This window comes from Panicum hallii, chromosome 5 (assembly GCF_002211085.1).
Source record: "Panicum hallii strain FIL2 chromosome 5, PHallii_v3.1, whole genome shotgun sequence".
Classification (NCBI taxonomy): Eukaryota; Viridiplantae; Streptophyta; class Magnoliopsida; order Poales; family Poaceae; genus Panicum; species Panicum hallii.
This window is the reverse complement of record NC_038046.1, coordinates 15,040,752-15,060,329: the sequence shown is the minus strand read 5'-3', so window position 1 is coordinate 15,060,329 and position 19,578 is coordinate 15,040,752. Positions and strand designations below refer to the sequence as shown.

The 19,578-nt window shown below is 43.8% G+C and overlaps 3 protein-coding genes across 3 annotated transcripts; 1 reads left to right on the top strand and 2 right to left on the bottom strand.

Annotated features, from left to right (window-relative positions):
• Positions 1-5,795: 5,795 nt before the first annotated feature.
• LOC112893638 (uroporphyrinogen decarboxylase 1, chloroplastic) lies at positions 5,796-9,548 on the bottom strand. The gene is made up of 5 exons (XM_025961068.1): positions 9,286-9,548; positions 8,820-9,208; positions 7,460-7,744; positions 6,708-6,943; positions 5,796-6,158 (listed from the first exon to the last, which is right to left on the bottom strand). Exons 1-5 carry the CDS (start codon positions 9,410-9,412, stop codon positions 5,990-5,992), a joined length of 1,206 nt encoding a protein of 401 aa, XP_025816853.1. The 5' UTR covers positions 9,413-9,548; the 3' UTR covers positions 5,796-5,989.
• A 1,751-nt stretch (positions 9,549-11,299) lies between these two features.
• On the top strand, positions 11,300-15,724 carry LOC112893637 (calcium-dependent protein kinase 1). The gene is made up of 8 exons (XM_025961067.1): positions 11,300-12,208; positions 12,794-12,937; positions 13,048-13,200; positions 13,554-13,669; positions 13,759-13,926; positions 14,306-14,433; positions 14,524-14,623; positions 15,076-15,724. The coding sequence occupies exons 1-8, from the start codon at positions 11,548-11,550 to the stop codon at positions 15,160-15,162; spliced, it is 1,557 nt and encodes a 518-aa protein (XP_025816852.1). The 5' UTR covers positions 11,300-11,547; the 3' UTR covers positions 15,163-15,724.
• Positions 15,725-16,165: 441 nt separating this feature from the next.
• LOC112893639 (probable protein ABIL1) lies at positions 16,166-19,364 on the bottom strand. Its single transcript, XM_025961069.1, has 9 exons — positions 18,955-19,364; positions 18,702-18,784; positions 17,844-17,994; positions 17,660-17,759; positions 17,489-17,572; positions 17,336-17,408; positions 17,187-17,239; positions 17,017-17,099; positions 16,166-16,638 (listed from the first exon to the last, which is right to left on the bottom strand). Exons 1-9 carry the CDS (start codon positions 19,075-19,077, stop codon positions 16,447-16,449), a joined length of 942 nt encoding a protein of 313 aa, XP_025816854.1. The 5' UTR covers positions 19,078-19,364; the 3' UTR covers positions 16,166-16,446.
• Positions 19,365-19,578: the final 214 nt, after the last annotated feature.

The window sequence follows — 19,578 nt, the reverse complement described above, 5'->3', positions numbered from 1 at the left end:
GGCCCCAAAGTGGGTTTTGGTGTTTAGATGACAAAACATATGCACCTTTAATCTCGTTATCTAGCATGTATCCAGGTGCTAAAGTTGAACAAGCAAAATATATGATGAAGTCCAACCCCTTAAAAGGAAATAAAAAAGCGGAGATTGAAATTTACTCAAAGAGTAGATTTTTATTTTGTTTTTAGTATAGGAACCCCGTACGGACTTTGATCTGCAGGTTTTAACTTAGAACTAGTGCTCAAGAGAACCCATACAAACTCATGTGAGCCATAAAACCACTTCAAAATAATATTTCGAGAGCGTCTCTGCCAAAACCAGAGTCTCCGGACTTCTGTCCGGAATGTCCGGGAACAATGTCCGTAGTATCCGGACATATATCCGGAGTATCCGGGTATCCTTTCACCAACGGGGAGTCTGCGGGTCTCTATCCGGAATGTTCGGGAATGTACACTTTCTCCAATGGCTAGTTTTTGTGAGTAAGGGTATAAATACCCCCGTATCCTTCCCCCTCCATCCAGCACTATCTTGCCTATATTTTCGAGCTGAATAGCCTCACAAGCCTTTCAAAAGCTCTCACTCCCTTTCTTCATTTCTTGAGAGATTTTCTTGAGGGATTCAAGTGAGAGCGTTGCAAGAGAAGAAATCCGTGCCAGTGAGCTTCCATTCCATCATTTTGAGCACTTAGTCTTCGTCAAACCGGTGGATTCAAGTTTGTTACTCTTGGAGCATTGAGATCCTTGACGGCTAGGCGTGCTCGCGAATGCTCAGCTAAAGTTGTTAGCATCACGGGAAGTTTGTAATCATCTTTCCTCTTGGAGGAACTCATAATAAGTAACCTTGAACTTGAGCGTTGGTCTCGCCCTTGGATGAGGAGCATAGAAGTTCTTGAGCACCGTCTCTTGAACTCTTCCAACTCCTTTGGGAGTGAACTTGGGGAAACAAATCTCTGTCTGTCCGTGTGCTCTTCACTTAAGTTTTGTCTGAGACTAATTTTTTAAGGTTTAAGCTTGATCTACTTATTTACTAGCTTCTAGGTTGAATCAGCTTGTGAGAAACACTTAGAAGGATCCTTGGTACTTGCAAATTTACTCGATCTAGATTTTCCACACCTATACTTTATTGTTTGTTTTTGAACTTTCATACCAGGATATTCCGGATAGAGTATCCAAAAACTCCGGACTTCAGGTCCGGAGTATCCGGACATATATCTGGAGCATCCGAACATTTAGATTACTAATTATTTGAAAAGTATTTTAAAGTTTCAGATTAGCCTATTCACCCCACTCTAGGCATTTTGAGATCCTTTCAATATCCCTATCAATCAATCAAGAGGCTAATTGCCTTTATTACCACAGAAAGCCTTTCCAAAAGTATGATGTCTCCCTGCTTTCCATCACTACACTTATAAAGTCATACACTTCAAGGGTTAGTCATTCACCCTATTGTTACCGCTGCCGCGCCAAGAAGCTGATATCATCTAATTTCTTCTTCCAAGATAGGACCTCTCCACCAATCGGAAGCCATCCAACAGGACGTCGCATCCAATGTCAAGGTTTGCCTCCTACCTATGTTGCAATGTTTATTGTGATAGCAGTTTTATGCTGTTGGTTAGGCAAGAGGTGTTGTTCATCGTGATGTTGAAATCATATCTTAGGTCACCGGCGTAACACATCGTCCGCGTTTTCCTAGCCGTCCGGCGTTCCCCGTTCTTCCTGTCCCTCCTAACGTCGCACATTGGGTGGTCGTCAGCACCGGCGCCCGTTGTCCTGGAGGTCACTGGCGTCTGTTGTCCCTGGAGGTCATTAGTGCCCTTGTCCCGCTAGAAGCCGACCCTAGAGGTGCGAATTAAGCTGTGCTGGCGCTGGATGCAATGGTACATAGAAGTTTGTAGAGGTAAGATTCTGTTATCCATTCAAACATTTTATTGATTTTTTTTTGTCCGCATTCATGCATTCGAATGTTTACTTGGTCACAATCCTCATGATCGGCACTCCTAGCGTGCTACTCGCCACCGTTGCACCAGGATGCCAATCAGTCTACCCTGTATTTCATGTTGATAACGATCGAGCTCTCTGCTGAAACTGCTAGAGGTAAGATATTGTTCTCATTTAAGTTTTGATATATTTTAATATGCTGCTTATAGAAAACCATGTATTTTAGGTGTATTTTAGGTTTTTGTGTTTATAGAGATCCAAGATCCATGTAGTTTTTTTATTATGGCTCTATGCAAATGGTATATTTTGAATATTTTGTAGCAATGGTTGGTCATCGATCATTTGGAGATATCACAAACACGTTGTGTTACATGAGGAGCCTGTTATCCATGATGTTGTCGATGGTATTTTCTTCTCATATCTTCTTTTAGTAAATTGTTATTATAAGTTTCGTATTGTATGGTTGTGATTAATAATCTATTCATGGTTCTTTTACAATTGCAGGTGATTCCACTGATTAAAGCGAAGCTAAGCGGCAAAGGGCAAGGGAGAAGTACGCAAGCCTGCCAGCTGATAAAAAAGCAAAGTTGAATGCAAATATGTGGGAAAGTTACCATCGAAAAAGATTGAGAGAGAAGCTGCTTCAAATAAACTCATGTAAACTCCTATTGATAACAAACCCGGCTAGGCATTCATTCCTATTAGTGCTGGCTCACCAAGTCCCTCACCAATTTATTGACTAGTTAATTTCATAAATATTCATGTGAAAACAGTATGCTTTCATTCCTATATGCTTTCGTATTTAATCAAAGGTTGTCTTATATAGATACGAAATGTTGCTTCCCTTTTAGACTTTTAGATAGCAAATATAATTAGTTATCACACAACAAATAAGATTTTTTAGTAGTAGTTTGATGTAATCCAATTTTTTTTAAACAAGTTGATTTTAAACACGTGCATGTGGCATAATCTTTGCTAGTTAAAAAAAAAGAAAGACCGTCGCGATGCATCGTCAGATCTGCTCGCGTTGGATGGTGTCAACGAAGGTGGTGGAGGATCCCAATCAGGTCGCTTTACGACCACGCAAGCAAGCAAACAATCCAATCAATCATCGCGATGCAAATGGTAGCTATTACAAAGATATGCAGCAGGATCCCCTTTCTCGTCATGATTCGTGAAGCCTGGAGCTGCGGAGGCCACCGTTTTCAGCCACATGCAACGACTCCGAGCCAGTGGCAAATCAGGACAGAGGTAATTCGGTGTTTCCCCCCATCATTTCGACCAGGACTTCTATTTTTGCTAAATAAGATAGTTGCGACGGCAACTAACCGCGCCCTCCAATATCCCAGTAGCTGGCTGGAGACGAAGCCCCACCCCACCGGCCACCATAATCAACATCATCGGGTCCCATTCTGCTGCCCCTGGAAAGGCAATCATATTTTGATTGATTTAGACACCACGGAGGTTGACCCACACACATCATAGCTGCCGACGCTCTGATCTTTTCTCCCTCCACAGTGGCATGGGCAGGCAGATGTTGGATCTCAACTTTCAGCTGCTACGAGAGATAAAAAGAACACCGAACTGCCGGTCTGTTGCATCCTGCAGTGCTGATGGTATCCTCATCTGATGGGGGCTACGCGACGCCCAGAAATTCTTGTCTTGAAAATGTTCGGTCAGTCATCAGATATGAGAACTGGATTATACAGCGCGCATGTAATTTGCAATAGTTCTTGCACATATAAAGGAGACTGGGTTGTGACAAAAGGCATAGGTCTATAATCTGATAGAATATATGAATTATCAAGCCATCCATAAAGGAAATACCTCAGTCTTATCACCGAAATAGCCAAATAAGTTGCTTGGATAAAGAACATCACGAGTAATGCTTGTGCCATTTTTAAAAAGGTAATTCCATTTTCCGACAGAGTATTTATCAGGCCATTTTTAAGCCCAGGAAATCGACCAGAGATCTGTGATATGCTAAACCTAGACAGCATGTGAACACATGGCCCATCTGACATGGCAATAAACAACGGCCATAGTACTGATCTAGTTAAAGCATGACAGGTTAAAATATTGGTACCAGGTCCAGATCAGGATCCTTGGGTTACTTACCTAAAATAAGATGCCAATTTACTTTGAAAAAACATGATGCCCATTAACAAGAAAATTGCAGATATGGCATGAATTACACTGATTGAGAGCGTGTTTGGATACCATGGCTAAACTTTAGCCTTAGGCTTAGCCCAGGGTGTTAAAAGGTCCCATTTGGTTCCGGAGAGCTAAAATTTACCTCTGTCACATCAATTTTTTTTTACCATTTAGAAGTATTAAATGAAATATGTTTATAAAACTTTTTCACGTATGGGTGCTAATTCGCGAGATGAATTTAATGAGCCTAATTAATCTATGATTTGATACAGTGATGCTACAGTAAGTATCTGTTAATTATGGATTAATATACCTTATTAGATTCGTCTCGCGAATTAGCCTAGGGATTTTGCCATTAGTTTTGTAAGTATATTTTATTTAATGCTCCTAAATAAAATGATTCTCTTTAATGTGACAGAGCTAAAGTTTAATCCTGCAGAACCAAACATCCTATGAAAAACCGCTTTGCCCCTAATTAATGCAGGTAGGTAGAGAGGGGGTTGGGTGGGACCGTGGGAGGGCAGAGGATGTCTTTTGCACACCCTAAACCAGTTCTAAACTTTTTACTTTTAGCCTACCTTGAAGGGCTAATGGTTTAATGGGATCTAAAGATTTAGACCTTCACTTTTAGTCCAAATGTTTGGATCTCCAAGATCTAAAACGAGGTTAAAAGTGGTGGTCTAAACTTTTGACCCATAGAATCAAACAGGCCACTAATAATTGATAAAATGAGGTAGTAATAATTGATAAAATAAGATAGAATGGTGCAACCTGGTTGTGGGAGGAAAGCAGGGGAGGATGCAGGGAGTTGTCCGTTCTTCCAGAGCCTCTAACGACTTTCTCGGTCGCCAGCCAGAGTGAGAACTGCTCAGCTTGCTCTCTTTCCCAAGGAATATGCACAGGAAATCAAGTAATAAAATAAATTTTCTCCCATCTGCTTCTGTCTCTAAAGATTAGAGTCATCGACGCGATTCAAGTCCAGTGCTGATAAAATCCTGCAGTCCAGTTACTGCAGTTTGGGAAAGCAAGTGATTGATTAGTTCCATTGGTCTATTGACTTCAGCTGATAAAATCCTGCAGTCCAGTTACTGCAGTTTGGGAAAGCAAGTGATTGATTAGAGTCATCGACGCGATTCAAGTCCAGTGCTGATAAAATCCTGCAGTCCAGTTACTGCAGTTTGGGAAAGCAAGTGATTGATTAGTTCCATTGGTCTATTGACTTCAGCTGATAAAATCCTGCAGTCCAGTTACTGCAGTTTGGGAAAGCAAGTGATTGATTAGAGTCATCGACGCGATTCAAGTCCAGTGCTGATAAAATCCTGCAGTCCAGTTACTGCAGTTTGGGAAAGCAAGTGATTGATTAGTTCCATTGGTCTATTGACTTCAGCTGATAAAATCCTGCAGTCCAGTTACTGCAGTTTGGGAAAGCAAGTGATTGATTAGTTCCATTGGTCTATTGACTTCAGCTTCCAACAACAACAACAACTTGGCTTCTGTCTCTAAAGACAGAAGCAGATGGGAGAAAATTTATTTTATTACTTGATTTCCTGTGCATATTCCTTGGGAAAGAGAGCAAGCTGAGCAGTTCTCACTCTGGCTGGCGACCGAGAAAGTCGTTAGAGGCTCTGGAAGAACGGACAACTCCCTGCATCCTCCCCTGCTTTCCTCCCACAACCCGGTTGCACCATTATTTATTGGTCAGATGAATAACTGAAACTGGCAGGCAATGAATAAAAAATGGCGTCGATTTGCTGTCAAACGACAATATCCAGGTTCTCCCAAAACGCGTGGCTCTTACAATTACAAGGCAGAAGGTACTGAACTAGACAACACTAGGAATCTAGGATAATACACAATAGATCAAATAGACAATTGATAAAATGAGAATGGCACTGCCGTTGTCATGCAACAGCCTGTAATTCTCCAGCAACTGAACCTTGGAAAAGGGTGTCATATCTCAAGCTCCTAGTGACATCAAAGAAATGTGCTACAGCTTCTTCAGGTGTCTTTTGTAGCACACCGTGGCCCAAATTAAGAATATGGCTTTTTGGACCAGCTGATTTCACAACCCTGCAGAGCAGATAGTCAGAAAACAATTATTATCAGTTCATCATAGTGACTGCCTGGAAAGGTATTTCGAATATAATGACTGGACAGTGCAGCCCACTTAGAAGCTAATGCATCAAAATTACTTCAAAAAAAAGAAGCTAATGCATCAAACGATATGACCCCCATGCAACATAAAACAAACATGAAGGGCTTAAAATTGCTTCACTTTTACATGTTCCGTGCGATCATTGACGACATGCAGAAAAAATGCAACACTCCAAGATAGTGTGAGGTGATCAACTATTTCCTATTCTTCAATCAAGAATTCAATACATCTAAGGAGTAAGATGGATACCCATTTGTGTACAACTGACAGATATCCATTTATATACAACCAAACACTTGCGAAAAATTAAACAAGTTAAAGCTGTAGCAAGAAGATCAACACTATGATGGTGTAACAGACATGACAGGAAGACATATACTTCTGAGAGAGCAGTTTTGGAGATCTCGTTAATTAATTGCACACAGCAAAAACACATAAATGGAAAGCATGAAACCTTTACTGACCTATGAATCTCATCAGTCAATACTGGTAACGGTGAAAATAGAAATGCTGGATCCACATTCCCTTGTACACCAATTCCATTACCAAGGCGCCTCCTTCCATCAGCCATGTCCACTGTCCAGTCAAGCCCAATAACATCAACTCCCGTATCCTTCATGCGCTCAAGTAAACCTCCATTTCCATTTATATACAACACAAGGGGTACATGAGGGCACTCTTTCTTAATCCTACTCACAATCTGTCAAAGAAATGGAAAAGGTCAATGAACAGAATAGACCAAATTAGAACTTTTCATGAAATATTTTATTGTAAATAATAGTCTCAAACAAGCTAGAACTTATGCCAATTTACAAGCACAAGATGAAAATTGGGATCCAGCATATTTATGACCAAGTCAGTCAATTACATGTATTGTGCTAGTTGCAGTCTTGCAGATTAGCAGATATGTAAACCAAACTAAAGCAACATATAGTGTCTAAATGCATGGTTACATCATATAATATATAAATCCAAATTACTGAGAACATGTTGCTGATGTAAACATCAGTATGATTATGTGTAAAAGATTAGCTCTTTCCATATTCACTTTCTTCATATAAAGAGATTAACTCTCAGAAGATAATCAACTTTAGAACATTTAGTGCTGATAGACATTACTGATCTATTATACAGTGCAGATACATAGTAATGCCACCGAACATGCCATATGTGAAGGTGGGAACACATGAGAGCATGAAAAGTAAGGAACAGTTACCTGTTTGATATATGGTTTTGACCATTGCTCCCACACATGAGGTGGAAGTTGTCCACCCCATGAATCAAATATCTGTATACACTGAGCACCAGAGTTTACTTGGTAAATGATATAATCAGATATTGCTTGTGCAAGGTGTGAGAGAAGGCCCCTCAAGACATTTGGAGCAGTATGGCACATGCTCTTTATATTTGTGTATGTGTTGGTCATCCCCCCTTCGACAACGTAAGTTGCAATTGTCCATGGAGCCCCCACAAATCCTAGCAAAGCAGCTTTTCCATCAATCTAGAGGATAAAGAAGCAAACAGGTGTATAAGCATCATAAGAAAGTGTAGTGCAGAATGCATTGCTGAACTATACCCAGTGCAATTCATGTTGATATAAGCGCACTCATAAATAAACTGTTGATGTTCATGCGAATGTATTGCGGATTTGCAGGGATAGTTTACCCAGCAGAATATTCAACAATGAGAGCAACAACAATATAGCTCTGGGTTGAAATATACTAACATGAATAGCATTGTACTGATGTTTGACCAGGCTTGTAGTTCATTAATTACTAGGAATTTTAGATTGAAATGCCTAATCAATTCGATACCACCAGAGATTTCGGACAATCACAGTCACAAAACATTTAATTCAGATAATAACAAATATGCATCTTGTAACACCTACACATAATCAACATCTGGAAAGAAATAAAGCAACAGCATAAAATATTTACTAAGTTGCAAATATTCAAAAACCTGTGTCATGAGATACGTCAAAAATGTCAAGTCTTTCTCATTCATACCATGCATCAAAATCTGTTTTCCTGACATTTATTTTCAGTTGGAGGCATTCATAGCAGGCAAAAATAGTCTTGAAGCCACCAAAGTATACCAAATTAACCAATAGTGTATCGCTTTGCAGATGCTACATTAATACTTGGAAGTTAAATGGTTAACAATGAACCTTCTGCCAACATTAGTTTTCAAAAAGAAACGCAAGAAGATGAACTATATTTGCAGCACAATGCAGACCAACTTTCATAAATGATAAATGTATGACTGAAAAGTACAACCGCATCACATTAGCGGTAATAACCAACTATTCCTGCATGACGCTAGCAAATTAGTAATTACCAACAATTTCTATAATTTATTGCTTAGTGTCATTTTCATAGCATGCAGCAGTGAACCTTACAATACTCATTTCATTTTATAGGTCAAATTCCAGCATGAGCGTTGACTTTTAATGGTACCTTGTATAACACTTAGCTAATAATCTTGTACTATTCAATCCTGAACCACTACAACAACGAAATTCAATAGAACCAAGCTTTCCGTAGCACTAGCACCAAAATGTATATGGGCATTACCTCATTTCGCAGAATCCTGAGCGACTCCCCGACGAAATGGAGCTTATCGAGGTCGATGGGCACGAGCTGCCTGACCTGTTCCTCGGACCGCACGGGCGATTGGATCACCGGGCCCTTGGAATCTGAGATATCGAACGGCACCCCGATTGCCGGCAGCGGCGTGAGTATGTCCGAGAACAGGATGACGCCGTCGGGCGCGAAGGCGCGCCAGGGCTGCAGAGTGATCTCGACGATGAGGTCCGTGTTCTCGGACCGCTCCCGGAACGAGGGGTGGCGCTTGGCCAGCGCCTGGTACTCCGCCATGTACCGCCCCGCCTGCCGCATCATCCACGCCGGCGGGCGTGGTAGGCCATCCTCGCCCCGCGCCGCGCGCACCAGCAACGGCTCCTCTGGGAGGGACAAGCGGCGGGTAGGTCAGATTAGGACGGAAATGGTGGAGAGGGAGAGGAAGGGGAATTGGGTTTACCGGAGGAGGAGGACGGCGAGAGGGATGCGGAGATGGCGGCGAGCCGGCTGCGCCGCCGACGGGTGGAGAAGGAGGAGGGCGCCGCGGATAGGAAGATGGCCGTTGCGGTGGCCGTCGGAGACATCATGACGGTGGCGATTTGGCGATGGCGGTTACCGGGGGTTTGGCTGGGCAGCTGGCCTTTCGGTTATCTAATCTTGTTTCGGGCCTCTCGGGGACGAAGAGGTCAGGTTTGGGTGGCGATGAAGCAGGGATATTTATTTTTTTTCCATCTTTACAAATGATCAATATTTAAATACTAACTTTACAGATGTTCTAACATATTTGTCACGGAAAAGAGAATAAATTTTGCAAATTCGCTGATGTGGCAGGCCACGATAGCATGGATATACTATGCAAAATGCCCTTTACACATGCTAACCAACTCTATAAGCTATCTTTCTTCCCTATGGCAGTTGGGTCCCATTTGTCATCTCTAACATCCCTCCCTCAATCTGTTTCATCTGGATGCACCACTCCAAGAATCAAATGCATCTCCGACGTCAGGAGAGCGCCAGATGGCATCTTCGGCGGTCCGGTTGTCGACGAGGCACCGGGAGAGCGCCGGACTGCATCTTCGGCGGCGATGTCGGTGAATTCCTGCAGCACCCTGACAATATGGGGTCCCTGCTCGACACTAGCGCGTGGGATAGCGTCGCGCTGACGAGATCCGGGAAAGGTGGGCTGGCGATTGAGTGCGGCAGCTGGCTGGCGTCGGGACCGAGCAGCATTGTCCCCGTAGCTCCGGGTCCCCAGGGACGACAGGCAATAATATGGAACCTCTTATAATCCAATCGAAGTAAAATCGAGAAGAAAACAAGACGGCGAAGCCAAGAACCAAACAAAGCACCGAGATGAGAAAGAGAAAGAAAGCAAAACACCTAATTTACAAAGTACCTAACTAGAAAAGCACCCAATCAGCAAGGTGAAGCTTAAACCAGGATGTTTTGCTCATCATTTGTGCTATTGTGGGGCTCGTTGAGCATACACCAAATTTCATTAGCACTTTTGAGATTGTAACTCTATTAAATACATCAATGCGTCACTCTACGAACGTCTAAGCAAAACAAAATATGGTACAAGAACATATTATAGAGATAGTTTGTAACGTCAAAATATGAAAGCCTATCAAGATCGATTCTTATTTCTTTGGATGTATTTTGCTGATAATGGTGAAGCCAAAGGTACAAATCTATCGGTGCTCCTCTTTATGTGTTTTCTTTTCCTTTCTTCGTGAATCTTTGTTCGCAGCTCTTTTCTACGATGTATTCAGTTGCTAGATAGTCCATACGCTTGATCATGCTTTTAGGTGGTTTGATGTTTTAAATCTATTACCATGCATATATTAGACTAATGCCTTTCTACTTCGTAGTAACCAGTGTTAATCTAACCGACCTATGCTATCACCCAAACATCAAAATTACTAATGATCTTGCTAGACTAATTTCTTTTACGCTTATAATGAGTTGATTTCTAGTTTTACACAGCTTAATAGATGCGCTAAGTTTAGAAAGAAGCGCAAAACACTTGGAAAGTCGTATGCGCGAAATCCATCTCCGAGACTCCGAACTTAGTGAGGTTCGATCGACACAGAAAAACTCTGCTAAACCGGTTCCACCGCACTGCACATGGCCTTAAACGCTCAGGCATCGAACATGTTCTGAGCAACCGGCGAGATCCGGCCGGGGGTTACTACGGCCGAGGCAGCCGGATCCGAGTAGCCGGCCACTCTGGTCGCTACCCCAAAATATCCCACGCGGCCACAGTGTCACGAACACCCCGCCGCGGATAAAGAAAGTCCGAGCGAAATCTCGGCGACCACCAGCTGACCCGGCAGCATCGCAGCGAAAGCACAAGTCCTCACTGACCCCACGACGCCGCCGCGCTCGCGTCCCCACCACGCATCCACTCCCCGGGCCACCTGCCCCGCGGTTCTCTTCTCCAGTTCTCCCCCCAAAATCGCCCACGGCCACGGGCCACACGTGCCTGTCGCGCTCGCACGCCGGCGGACCTGCTCCGCTACTCTATTGCCTTGCCCGCCGCGCCCAACCCAACCCACCACACCCCACGCGCCCCCACGCGGTTGTGCTCCGCGCCGCGCTGAACGCTCGCCCTCCTCCCCTGTCCTCGCCTGCTGCTTCAAACATCAGAACCGCAAACCGGGAGGCTCCCGTCACCTCCTCCCCCCTCTTCCTTCGTCAGACCTCAGCCCGGCACGCAGCCATGGGCAACCGCGGGTCGCGTCACCACCGCCACGCAGCCGACCAGCAGCCGCCGCCGGCGCCGCCCAAGCCCCAGGCCCATGCGCCGCCGCCGCCGCAGCAGCCGAAGCCGAAGCCGGCGGCGGCCCCGGCGGCGGCGGACGCGGGGGCGGTGGGGCGCGTGCTGGGGCGGCCGATGGAGGACGTGCGCGCGACCTACACCTTCGGGCGCGAGCTCGGCCGCGGCCAGTTCGGGGTCACCTACCTCGTCACGCACCGGGAGACCGGCCAGCGCTTCGCCTGCAAGTCCATCGCCACGCGGAAGCTCGTCCACCGCGACGACATCGAGGACGTGCGCCGGGAGGTGCAGATCATGCACCACCTCACGGGCCACCGCAACATCGTCGAGCTCCGCGGCGCCTACGAGGACCGCCACTCGGTCAACCTCGTCATGGAGCTCTGCGAGGGCGGGGAGCTCTTCGACCGCATCATCGCCAGGGGCCACTACACCGAGCGCGCCGCCGCCGCGCTCTGCCGCGAGATCGTCGCCGTCGTCCACAGCTGCCACTCCATGGGGGTCTTCCACCGGGATCTCAAGCCCGAGAACTTCCTCTTCCTCAACGACAAGGAGGACTCGCCGCTCAAGGCCACGGACTTCGGCCTCTCCGTCTTCTTCAAGCCCGGTGAGTGCTTCATTTTGACTTCATCCCTTCTTCCATATGGATCCTGCAGTGCCCTTTTGCGATGTTTGACACTTTGACTAGATGTGGATGTGGCTTTGACTTGACCGATTCGCTCCGTTTGACGGTTTCGGACCCAGCATCGCTAAACTTTTAATAGTATCTATATGGAGGTGGCGTTATTCATATATGTCCATTCTTGTTGCGAGATGCTATGTTAGTATTAGGGATCCAGCTCAACTCCCAAAGTAATTGAGCTTTAAGCTTGTTCCAGAGGTGACATTGTAATGGTGTTGTTTACTCTCTACATATGCGCTACATTGCTTCCACCATTATTCTTTAATGGAGTAAGCATATAGTATCAAACTTGTAGAATGCTTGCACAGAATTCTATATGATACCCAAAGTCTGTTGCATAAAAGCGTGCTTGTTCATTTTGCAAATCGTTGGTGATGGTGGAGGGTATATTGTTGGCTTAGTCTATTTTTATATTTATTCTCTCTCTTTGTTTTGTCTTCTTAGGAAGTGAAATGGCTTATCTGTTTGTATTTGCGGCGTGGTCATGAGAATGTATAATGGATGATGCAGGGGAGACTTTCAAGGATCTTGTAGGAAGCGCGTATTATGTTGCTCCTGAGGTACTCAAACGGCACTATGGGGCAGAGGCTGATATTTGGAGTGCTGGGGTTATGCTTTACATCCTCCTTTCCGGTGTTCCTCCTTTTTGGGCAGGTAATTATTTTAATTTTGAGAATCTCGTTTCAGTCAGATGATTTTTTCTGGCTTCTATCGCTCTAATACAATTGTTTCTTTTCCTTCACGTTGTCCTTTGATTTTGCCAGAGAATGAGGATGGCATATTTGATGCTGTCTTGCATGGTCACATTGATTTTTCTTCTGATCCTTGGCCTTCAATATCTAATGGTGCAAAGGATTTGGTTAAGAAGATGCTGCGGCAAGACCCAAAAGAGCGCCTGACTGCTTCTGAAATTTTGAGTAAGTCAACTGCTCTTTCACTGTCTTTGTATGTCTAGTTGTCGAATCACGTTCCATAATATGACATTTTCATTTTTAGAGAATAAACACTCATGTAGTAAGTTAGTAGCAAAAGGGAAGTAGTCTGCTTGTTTGTTCCACATCTTTGTGCTTTTCGATGCAAGAGTGACAAAGCGCAGAAAGTAGCTATAGTATTCCAGAAAGAAACTGCTGTTTTTCTCTCTTCATTAAAGACCTGTCCGCTTTCTCTCTGTAAAAAAGAAAGAAAGGTAGAAGACAGCCTGTGTTTTTCCACATGAACTTAATATTCATTTGCAAGTATAATTTATCGGTCTAATATTGTGAACATACAGATCATCCATGGATTAGAGAGGATGGAGAGGCCCCAGATAAGCCACTTGACATTACGGTCATCAGTAGAATGAAACAGTTCAGGGCAATGAACAAACTCAAGAAAGTTGCTTTGAAGGTGATTAACTGCTTGGAATGTGACATTTATTCCAGCAAAATACTTGATTTTAAGGAGCAGATAATTCTAATATCTTTCATTATAACCAGATTGTTGCTGAGAACTTATCAGATGAAGAGATTATGGGCCTCAAAGAAATGTTTAGATCCCTGGATACAGATAACAGTGGGACAATTACTCTTGAAGAGCTAAGATCTGGTTTACCAAAACTTGGCACTAAAATTTCTGAATCAGAAATCAGACAGTTGATGGAGGCGGTATGTTCATCCTCCAGGCCCATATGCTTCATTTTTTTGGTTGACTGCATAATTTACTTTCAGTATATTTTCATTGTTCTTAAGTATTTACTATGCCAACTCTCAAATCATATCTCCAATTTGGAAAACTGAAAGCAACTGTCTAGGACTGCCTTGCACCCCACAGCCTTTTCCTGTTTTAAAAAGAAAACTTCATACAGGTTTCTGGTGTTTCCTATTGAATGGAAAACCCAGTATCACAATAATTTGGAAGAGAAAATGGGATGGAACATGTGAAACTGCTATAGATCAAACTTTCAAACATTGTTGATAGAATTGTCGTAGTAGTTCAGCGCATACTACTTTGTTTCCTTATTCTTGTTTTTAATTCCCCAAACAGGCTGATGTTGATGGAAATGGTACCATTGATTATGCGGAGTTCATATCAGCCACAATGCACTTGAATAGATTGGAAAAGGAAGACCATATACTCAAAGCTTTTGAATATTTTGATAAGGACCACAGCGGGTAACTTCACTTCTAATTTTGCCTGAACTTGTTCTGCAAATATCTACTGTTTTCATTTGATTTCCTCACTGTTTAAATCTTTCTATGCAGATACATAACAGTTGATGAGTTGGAAGAAGCTCTGAAGAAGTATGATATGGGAGATGATAAAACAATAAAAGAAATCATTGCTGAAGTAGATACAGATCATGTGAGTATATATTTTGCAGAGTTTAAGTAAAAGCTTAGCTATTCAAATATTTAAATCAATCCACTCACTGACTTCAGTTATGTGGCATGTTACTTACTGTTGACTCCAACCACTTGACTTGTTCATAGAAATGAATCTTATAGGAAGAGAAGATCCAAAGATTTGACTGGTGGGGGGCTTGTATGTTAGAAAATGCTGATCACATTATTTTTTTCTGGATGCACATGCATAGTAATGAGTTCACATTGAACCGAAATTCATGGAGACTACCAATTTGCTGTATTTGACTGGGGGATAAATTAGCAAATGTCCATTATCTCTAGCTTCTCATGACTAACCTACATTGGGAATGCCAAAGATCAGTGCCCTTTTATTTGTACTCAAAAGTTCAATAGAGGCTGCCTAGCACAATTTGTCACAGTGCTAATGTCCCATTTTATATTTGTTGGCAGGATGGAAGAATTAATTACCAGGAGTTTGTTGCCATGATGAGGAACAACAGCCCTGAGATTGTTCCGAACCGGAGGCGCATGTTCTAACTGCCATGTACAATTTCAATGGACACTTCTGGGGATATTTTGCCCTTAGACATCTTCTCCTGGACCCATGTTCTTTTGGGGAAAGCCGTTAAGAAGACTCCATTTGATATCCATATCTCTGCAGCCACAACCAGTTTGTACCAGAATGGGATGCGTGATATAGGGACACAAACCTAGATGATATGGACTATGGACTCTGGGTGCAGTGTTTCTACCCATTGTAATCATAATGCCTTTGAGACTGTTATACGGCTTCGATCTGTATTTTTTCCCCACCTTCCATTTTAGTGTCTCCTCAATGAGGTGATCAGTTAAGTTGCAGAATTGAGAGTGTTGTGACTTGTGATCCATGTGCTTTAGTCCTCTTAGCCATTTATATTAGAACCGGCATTGTAAGAGGGTGTTTAGTGATCATATCTGGCAGTGTTGTATTACTCTTAATAAGCACAGCACAAACTTGGTCCTGGATTGGCCCTAGGTAAAACGCTGATCCATCTGCGTTCTTCAGTATACAAATTTCTTATTTGGGTGAAGATGGACCATCCAAAGAATCATGTGTTCACCCCTGTCGTATGGTCTCCGGAAAGGGTCATGTGTAATTTGACTTGGTTTGCCGACGCATTGTCACATTTCCCTTCGGTAAGCACAAGGACGGGTACTCTTTTTACTCGCGTCAGACTTGCACAGTGGGAAATGTGTTTGACCTTTTATAATTGTCATAGATTCGATCTCTAGCTATCTTGACTACTATCTTGAATACTTTTTACAAAGAAAATAGTGTACATAAGTTCTCTATAGCATAATGCATACAACCAGATCTTCACATACAAAATCGGAGTGAATTTTTAGAAATCTCAGGGATTTGCACACTTTGTATTACATTATTGGTACCTTATATTATTCACTACCAAGCGTGCATTTTACACTTGAGCCAACTCCGGGACATAACTTACTGGATTAATCAAATGAGCCACACACCTTTTATTTCTTGCAAAAAAAAGTGTAATCATCAACTCCTTATAAATTCCAATTACACTGTAAATTTCTGGACAGTGAGATGACACTAGGGTATAGAACTATTATCGTATATCCATATAAATCATTACATTTAGGTCATCAGCAAGATGACATTAAGCCAGACTGATAAGGTATCAGAAAAGGTTCATCTCTTGAGCATAATATACAAGATCCAAATACAATCTACAACATGTATACATAGTTTCTTCCATGCCCTTAACACTTCCATATTGGTATGGCTGTAGCAAATTGCAGGCTTGCCGTTGATCAACGAACAGAGACATTTTTCATTTTTGCTGATCTGTGCTTAACAAAGAAAGCAGCTAGCATACTTTTTGTGCGAAGCGGAGCCTTCTGGATTTGACGCCCTCGTGGGTTGTCAAAAGAACTGAAAGATGACAAATGCCTTGGGTTGTCAAAAGAGCTGAATGATGATAAATGCCTTGTCTTGGGCTGATCCTGAAAATGCAAATTGGACGTTTCAACTTTCAATGTACAAGTACAATAGAAGAAAACTTCCATTATGCGGGAAACAGACTGAATTAACATGGGAGTACATAAAAATACTATATCCTCTATGATAACCATTTGCAACTATTGCATCATCAAATACAATACAAGTTCAACAGAAAAGAAACTTTCATTATGGGGGAAATAGACTGATTTAACCTGGGAGTGCATAAAAATAGTATATCTTCTATGATGACCATTTGCAATCAGTGCATCATCAAATAAAATGTAAGCTTTAATCTTGAAAAACATGTTTCCATCATATTTTTTTATATATACCATCAAAAATCAGTCTGGATGTTCTATCATATTGTGGTTTAGGCTTACCTTCACGCTGACACTAACAATATCCAAACTGGTCATGTTGGACTGCACATGTTTGGACAAGGGAGATGCAGATGGTTCCTTGCCTGAAACATAAGCAGTTTCAGATTGCATATAGGCTCAAAGTCTCCCGAATGATGATAAACATAACACCAATATAAGCAATTAAATACCTAGCAGGCGAAGGCCACTTGATGAAGGCTTAGTGGTTTTTGTTTCTCCGAGGCTGCAGAAAGCAGATGACAACAATATCACACAGGATCAAGTTAGCAGAGCAAATGCCCCATTTAGCAAGACTGAACCAGAGACATGAATGGCTTACACGAATTCAGACTGATCTGGTCTATTGGTCTTGGAGTTCTTCTCCGAAACCAAATGCCACTGAAGGGTCTTCGCTGCAGGGGGAATCGTTTTCAGTACACGAAGCACTTAATACCAAAATTTCAAATGTTTGCACAGAAGCAAGAAGTTGAACCTGAGGAATAAGGTCTTGGAGTTGTGTCAAAATCAGCATTGCCTTGCATCTCAGAAAAAGCTTGCATTCTTTTATTTCCCACATCTAGCTCAGAGAGAAAGTCAAAAGCTTAGCTAGGCATTTATCGTTTCATTGACTCCAGAATTGCATGTTTATTCTACAAACTCTTACATGGTATGATGTAATGTTTGTGGAGTCTGCTGGCAGCTCCCGTCATCTGCTGTTGCCTAAGGCCTTCTTTATCCGTGTAAGTTTGGCAAGTAAGGACTTGCTAGAATTGGACCATAAAAATGTCAGCTTTACCCATATATTGCACGATAAGAACAAAATCACTGCATTATGGCAGCAGGAGTACCTGGTTCAAGCATGCTACTTTCAACTCGAGGGTTGAGATTTCTGAAGCCTGCTGTTCGTACAGGTCTGTCAATTTGTAAGCAACTGTGCCAAGGTGGTCGACAGCATTGACCAGGGCCCTGACAGCATAATCTTTTAAGTTGTCCAGCACCCTGATATCAAGAAGCACGGGAAAATGGATGAGAGAATTCCTAACTCGACGTGTTTTGCTGCAGCACACTCATTACTTTGCAGAAAGTTCTTCAGTTTAATCAACACTGAACTGGACCAGGAGGACCCCGGTGACAGCACCAAAACTAGCAGAAACTTGCAGTGCCCTTGTGTTCTTCAGTAGTAGTTATGAACCACTTTTGCAGGGAAGTCAGGTACTCATAGGCACACATCCATTACACTGCAATTCCATGGAATATGTGAAAGTATGTGTAGTGCGGAATCAGAATTCAGAATCTCCAAAGTAGACTGAAATAACCAACCCCTCACTAGAAAACTCCAAAATTTAACTTCTGCACAACCAATCAGCCCAATACAAATATTTTTCTCGTATCCATGTCTCGAAATTAAATCTCCACAATTGACAGAATTTCCCCCAAAAGGCAATTGCTGCACTTTACAGATGGATCCTGTACTCCTGAACTAATTCTTCATTAAAACCTACTGTTCGTAGACTTGTGACACCAAATGAGAAGATAAAAAAGAACGATCCAGAGACCATGGTGGGCTAGAAGCGACAGGTAAAATTGTTATCCGGTACTACTAGCCACTGGCATGAATTTATTGCCGAGAAAACTTGAGTTGCTTTCAGAAGTTGCACGGAGGTGGGAATTCCGGTACGATCGGGACAAGAGGAATCTAGTCTTACATTTGCTTCTGCTCGCTGTGGAGGTAGGACTTCTCGCAGTACTCCGAGGCCGAGTAGAGCTGCGGCCGCAGGTTCTTGAGCTCCTGCAATCATGTCATGGGCAGCGATGGTAAGCACCAAACTGCAAGGACCGGGGGGCAGCAATCAGGGCTCCCGGGAAAACCCGGATCTTTGACACACCAATACGATCGAGAGAAAGAAATGGATTCGTGAAAATCAGGATCGGGTCGGATCGGAGCGGGGCGCGCCTGACCTGGAGCGCCTTGACGAAGCTCTTGCTGCGCTCCATGGACGCCTCGTCGACGGTGGTGGGCGCAGGGCCCGCCCCCGCCCCGGCGGGCTCAGCGCCAGACCGCCACGGTTCGTGCTGCTGCATCGCGTCTGCCCTCCGCTCCTCCCCCCCTGATCGACACGCCGCCGCCGGTTCGCTCGGTGTGGGAATAGGAACAGGTACGGGGAGGAGGAAGCGGAGGGGCCACGGCACGTGAGGACGAAGCAAGGAACACGCGACGCGCCTCTCGCGCGGCTCCCCTCGCTTTGCCGGGGGCCTCCCTCCCAGGAGCAGCGAGGTGCCGACTGCCGAGTGGGGTGAGTGGTGACGTCCTGGTGCAGGAGCAGGAGAGGAGGCGGGCAGGTAGTGGCGTGGGGTGAGGTGGGCGCCGATCGGATGGCGACGAGGTGGTGGTTGCCGGCAAACTTTTTTGTTAGGTCCGGCCCAGTCAATGGGGGGCGAGGAGTGGCGGCAGGTTTTGATTGGCGGCGAGGGGATTGGGGCATCGAGTGGAGGCTTCACTCGTAGCCTGTCAGCTACTGCTACTGCTACTGCTACTGCTGCTGCGAGGTGGTCAGCCTGTCTTGCGGCCGGGACGGAAAGCTT

What these genes read in the sequence shown, in the direction of transcription:
- LOC112893638 (XM_025961068.1), bottom strand. Translation starts at nt 9,412, where the DNA reads ATGATGTCTCCGACGGCCACCGCAACGGCCATCTTCCTATCCGCGGCG. An exon ending in CAAAACCATATATCAAACAG is followed by an intron (nt 6,944 to 7,459) that starts GTAACTGTTCCT and finishes TTTCTTTGACAG; the next exon opens with ATTGTGAGTAGGATTAAGAA. An exon ending in TTGACTGATGAGATTCATAG is followed by an intron (nt 6,159 to 6,707) that starts GTCAGTAAAGGT and finishes TCTGCTCTGCAG; the next exon opens with GGTTGTGAAATCAGCTGGTC.
- LOC112893637 (XM_025961067.1), top strand. Translation starts at nt 11,548, where the DNA reads ATGGGCAACCGCGGGTCGCGTCACCACCGCCACGCAGCCGACCAGCAG. An exon ending in CTCCGTCTTCTTCAAGCCCG is followed by an intron (nt 12,209 to 12,793) that starts GTGAGTGCTTCA and finishes TGGATGATGCAG; the next exon opens with GGGAGACTTTCAAGGATCTT. An exon ending in TTTGATAAGGACCACAGCGG is followed by an intron (nt 14,434 to 14,523) that starts GTAACTTCACTT and finishes CTTTCTATGCAG; the next exon opens with ATACATAACAGTTGATGAGT.
- LOC112893639 (XM_025961069.1), bottom strand. Translation starts at nt 19,077, where the DNA reads ATGCAGCAGCACGAACCGTGGCGGTCTGGCGCTGAGCCCGCCGGGGCG. An exon ending in GCTTCGTCAAGGCGCTCCAG is followed by an intron (nt 18,785 to 18,954) that starts GTCAGGCGCGCC and finishes ACATGATTGCAG; the next exon opens with GAGCTCAAGAACCTGCGGCC. An exon ending in CACAGCGAGCAGAAGCAAAT is followed by an intron (nt 17,995 to 18,701) that starts GTAAGACTAGAT and finishes TCTTGATATCAG; the next exon opens with GGTGCTGGACAACTTAAAAG.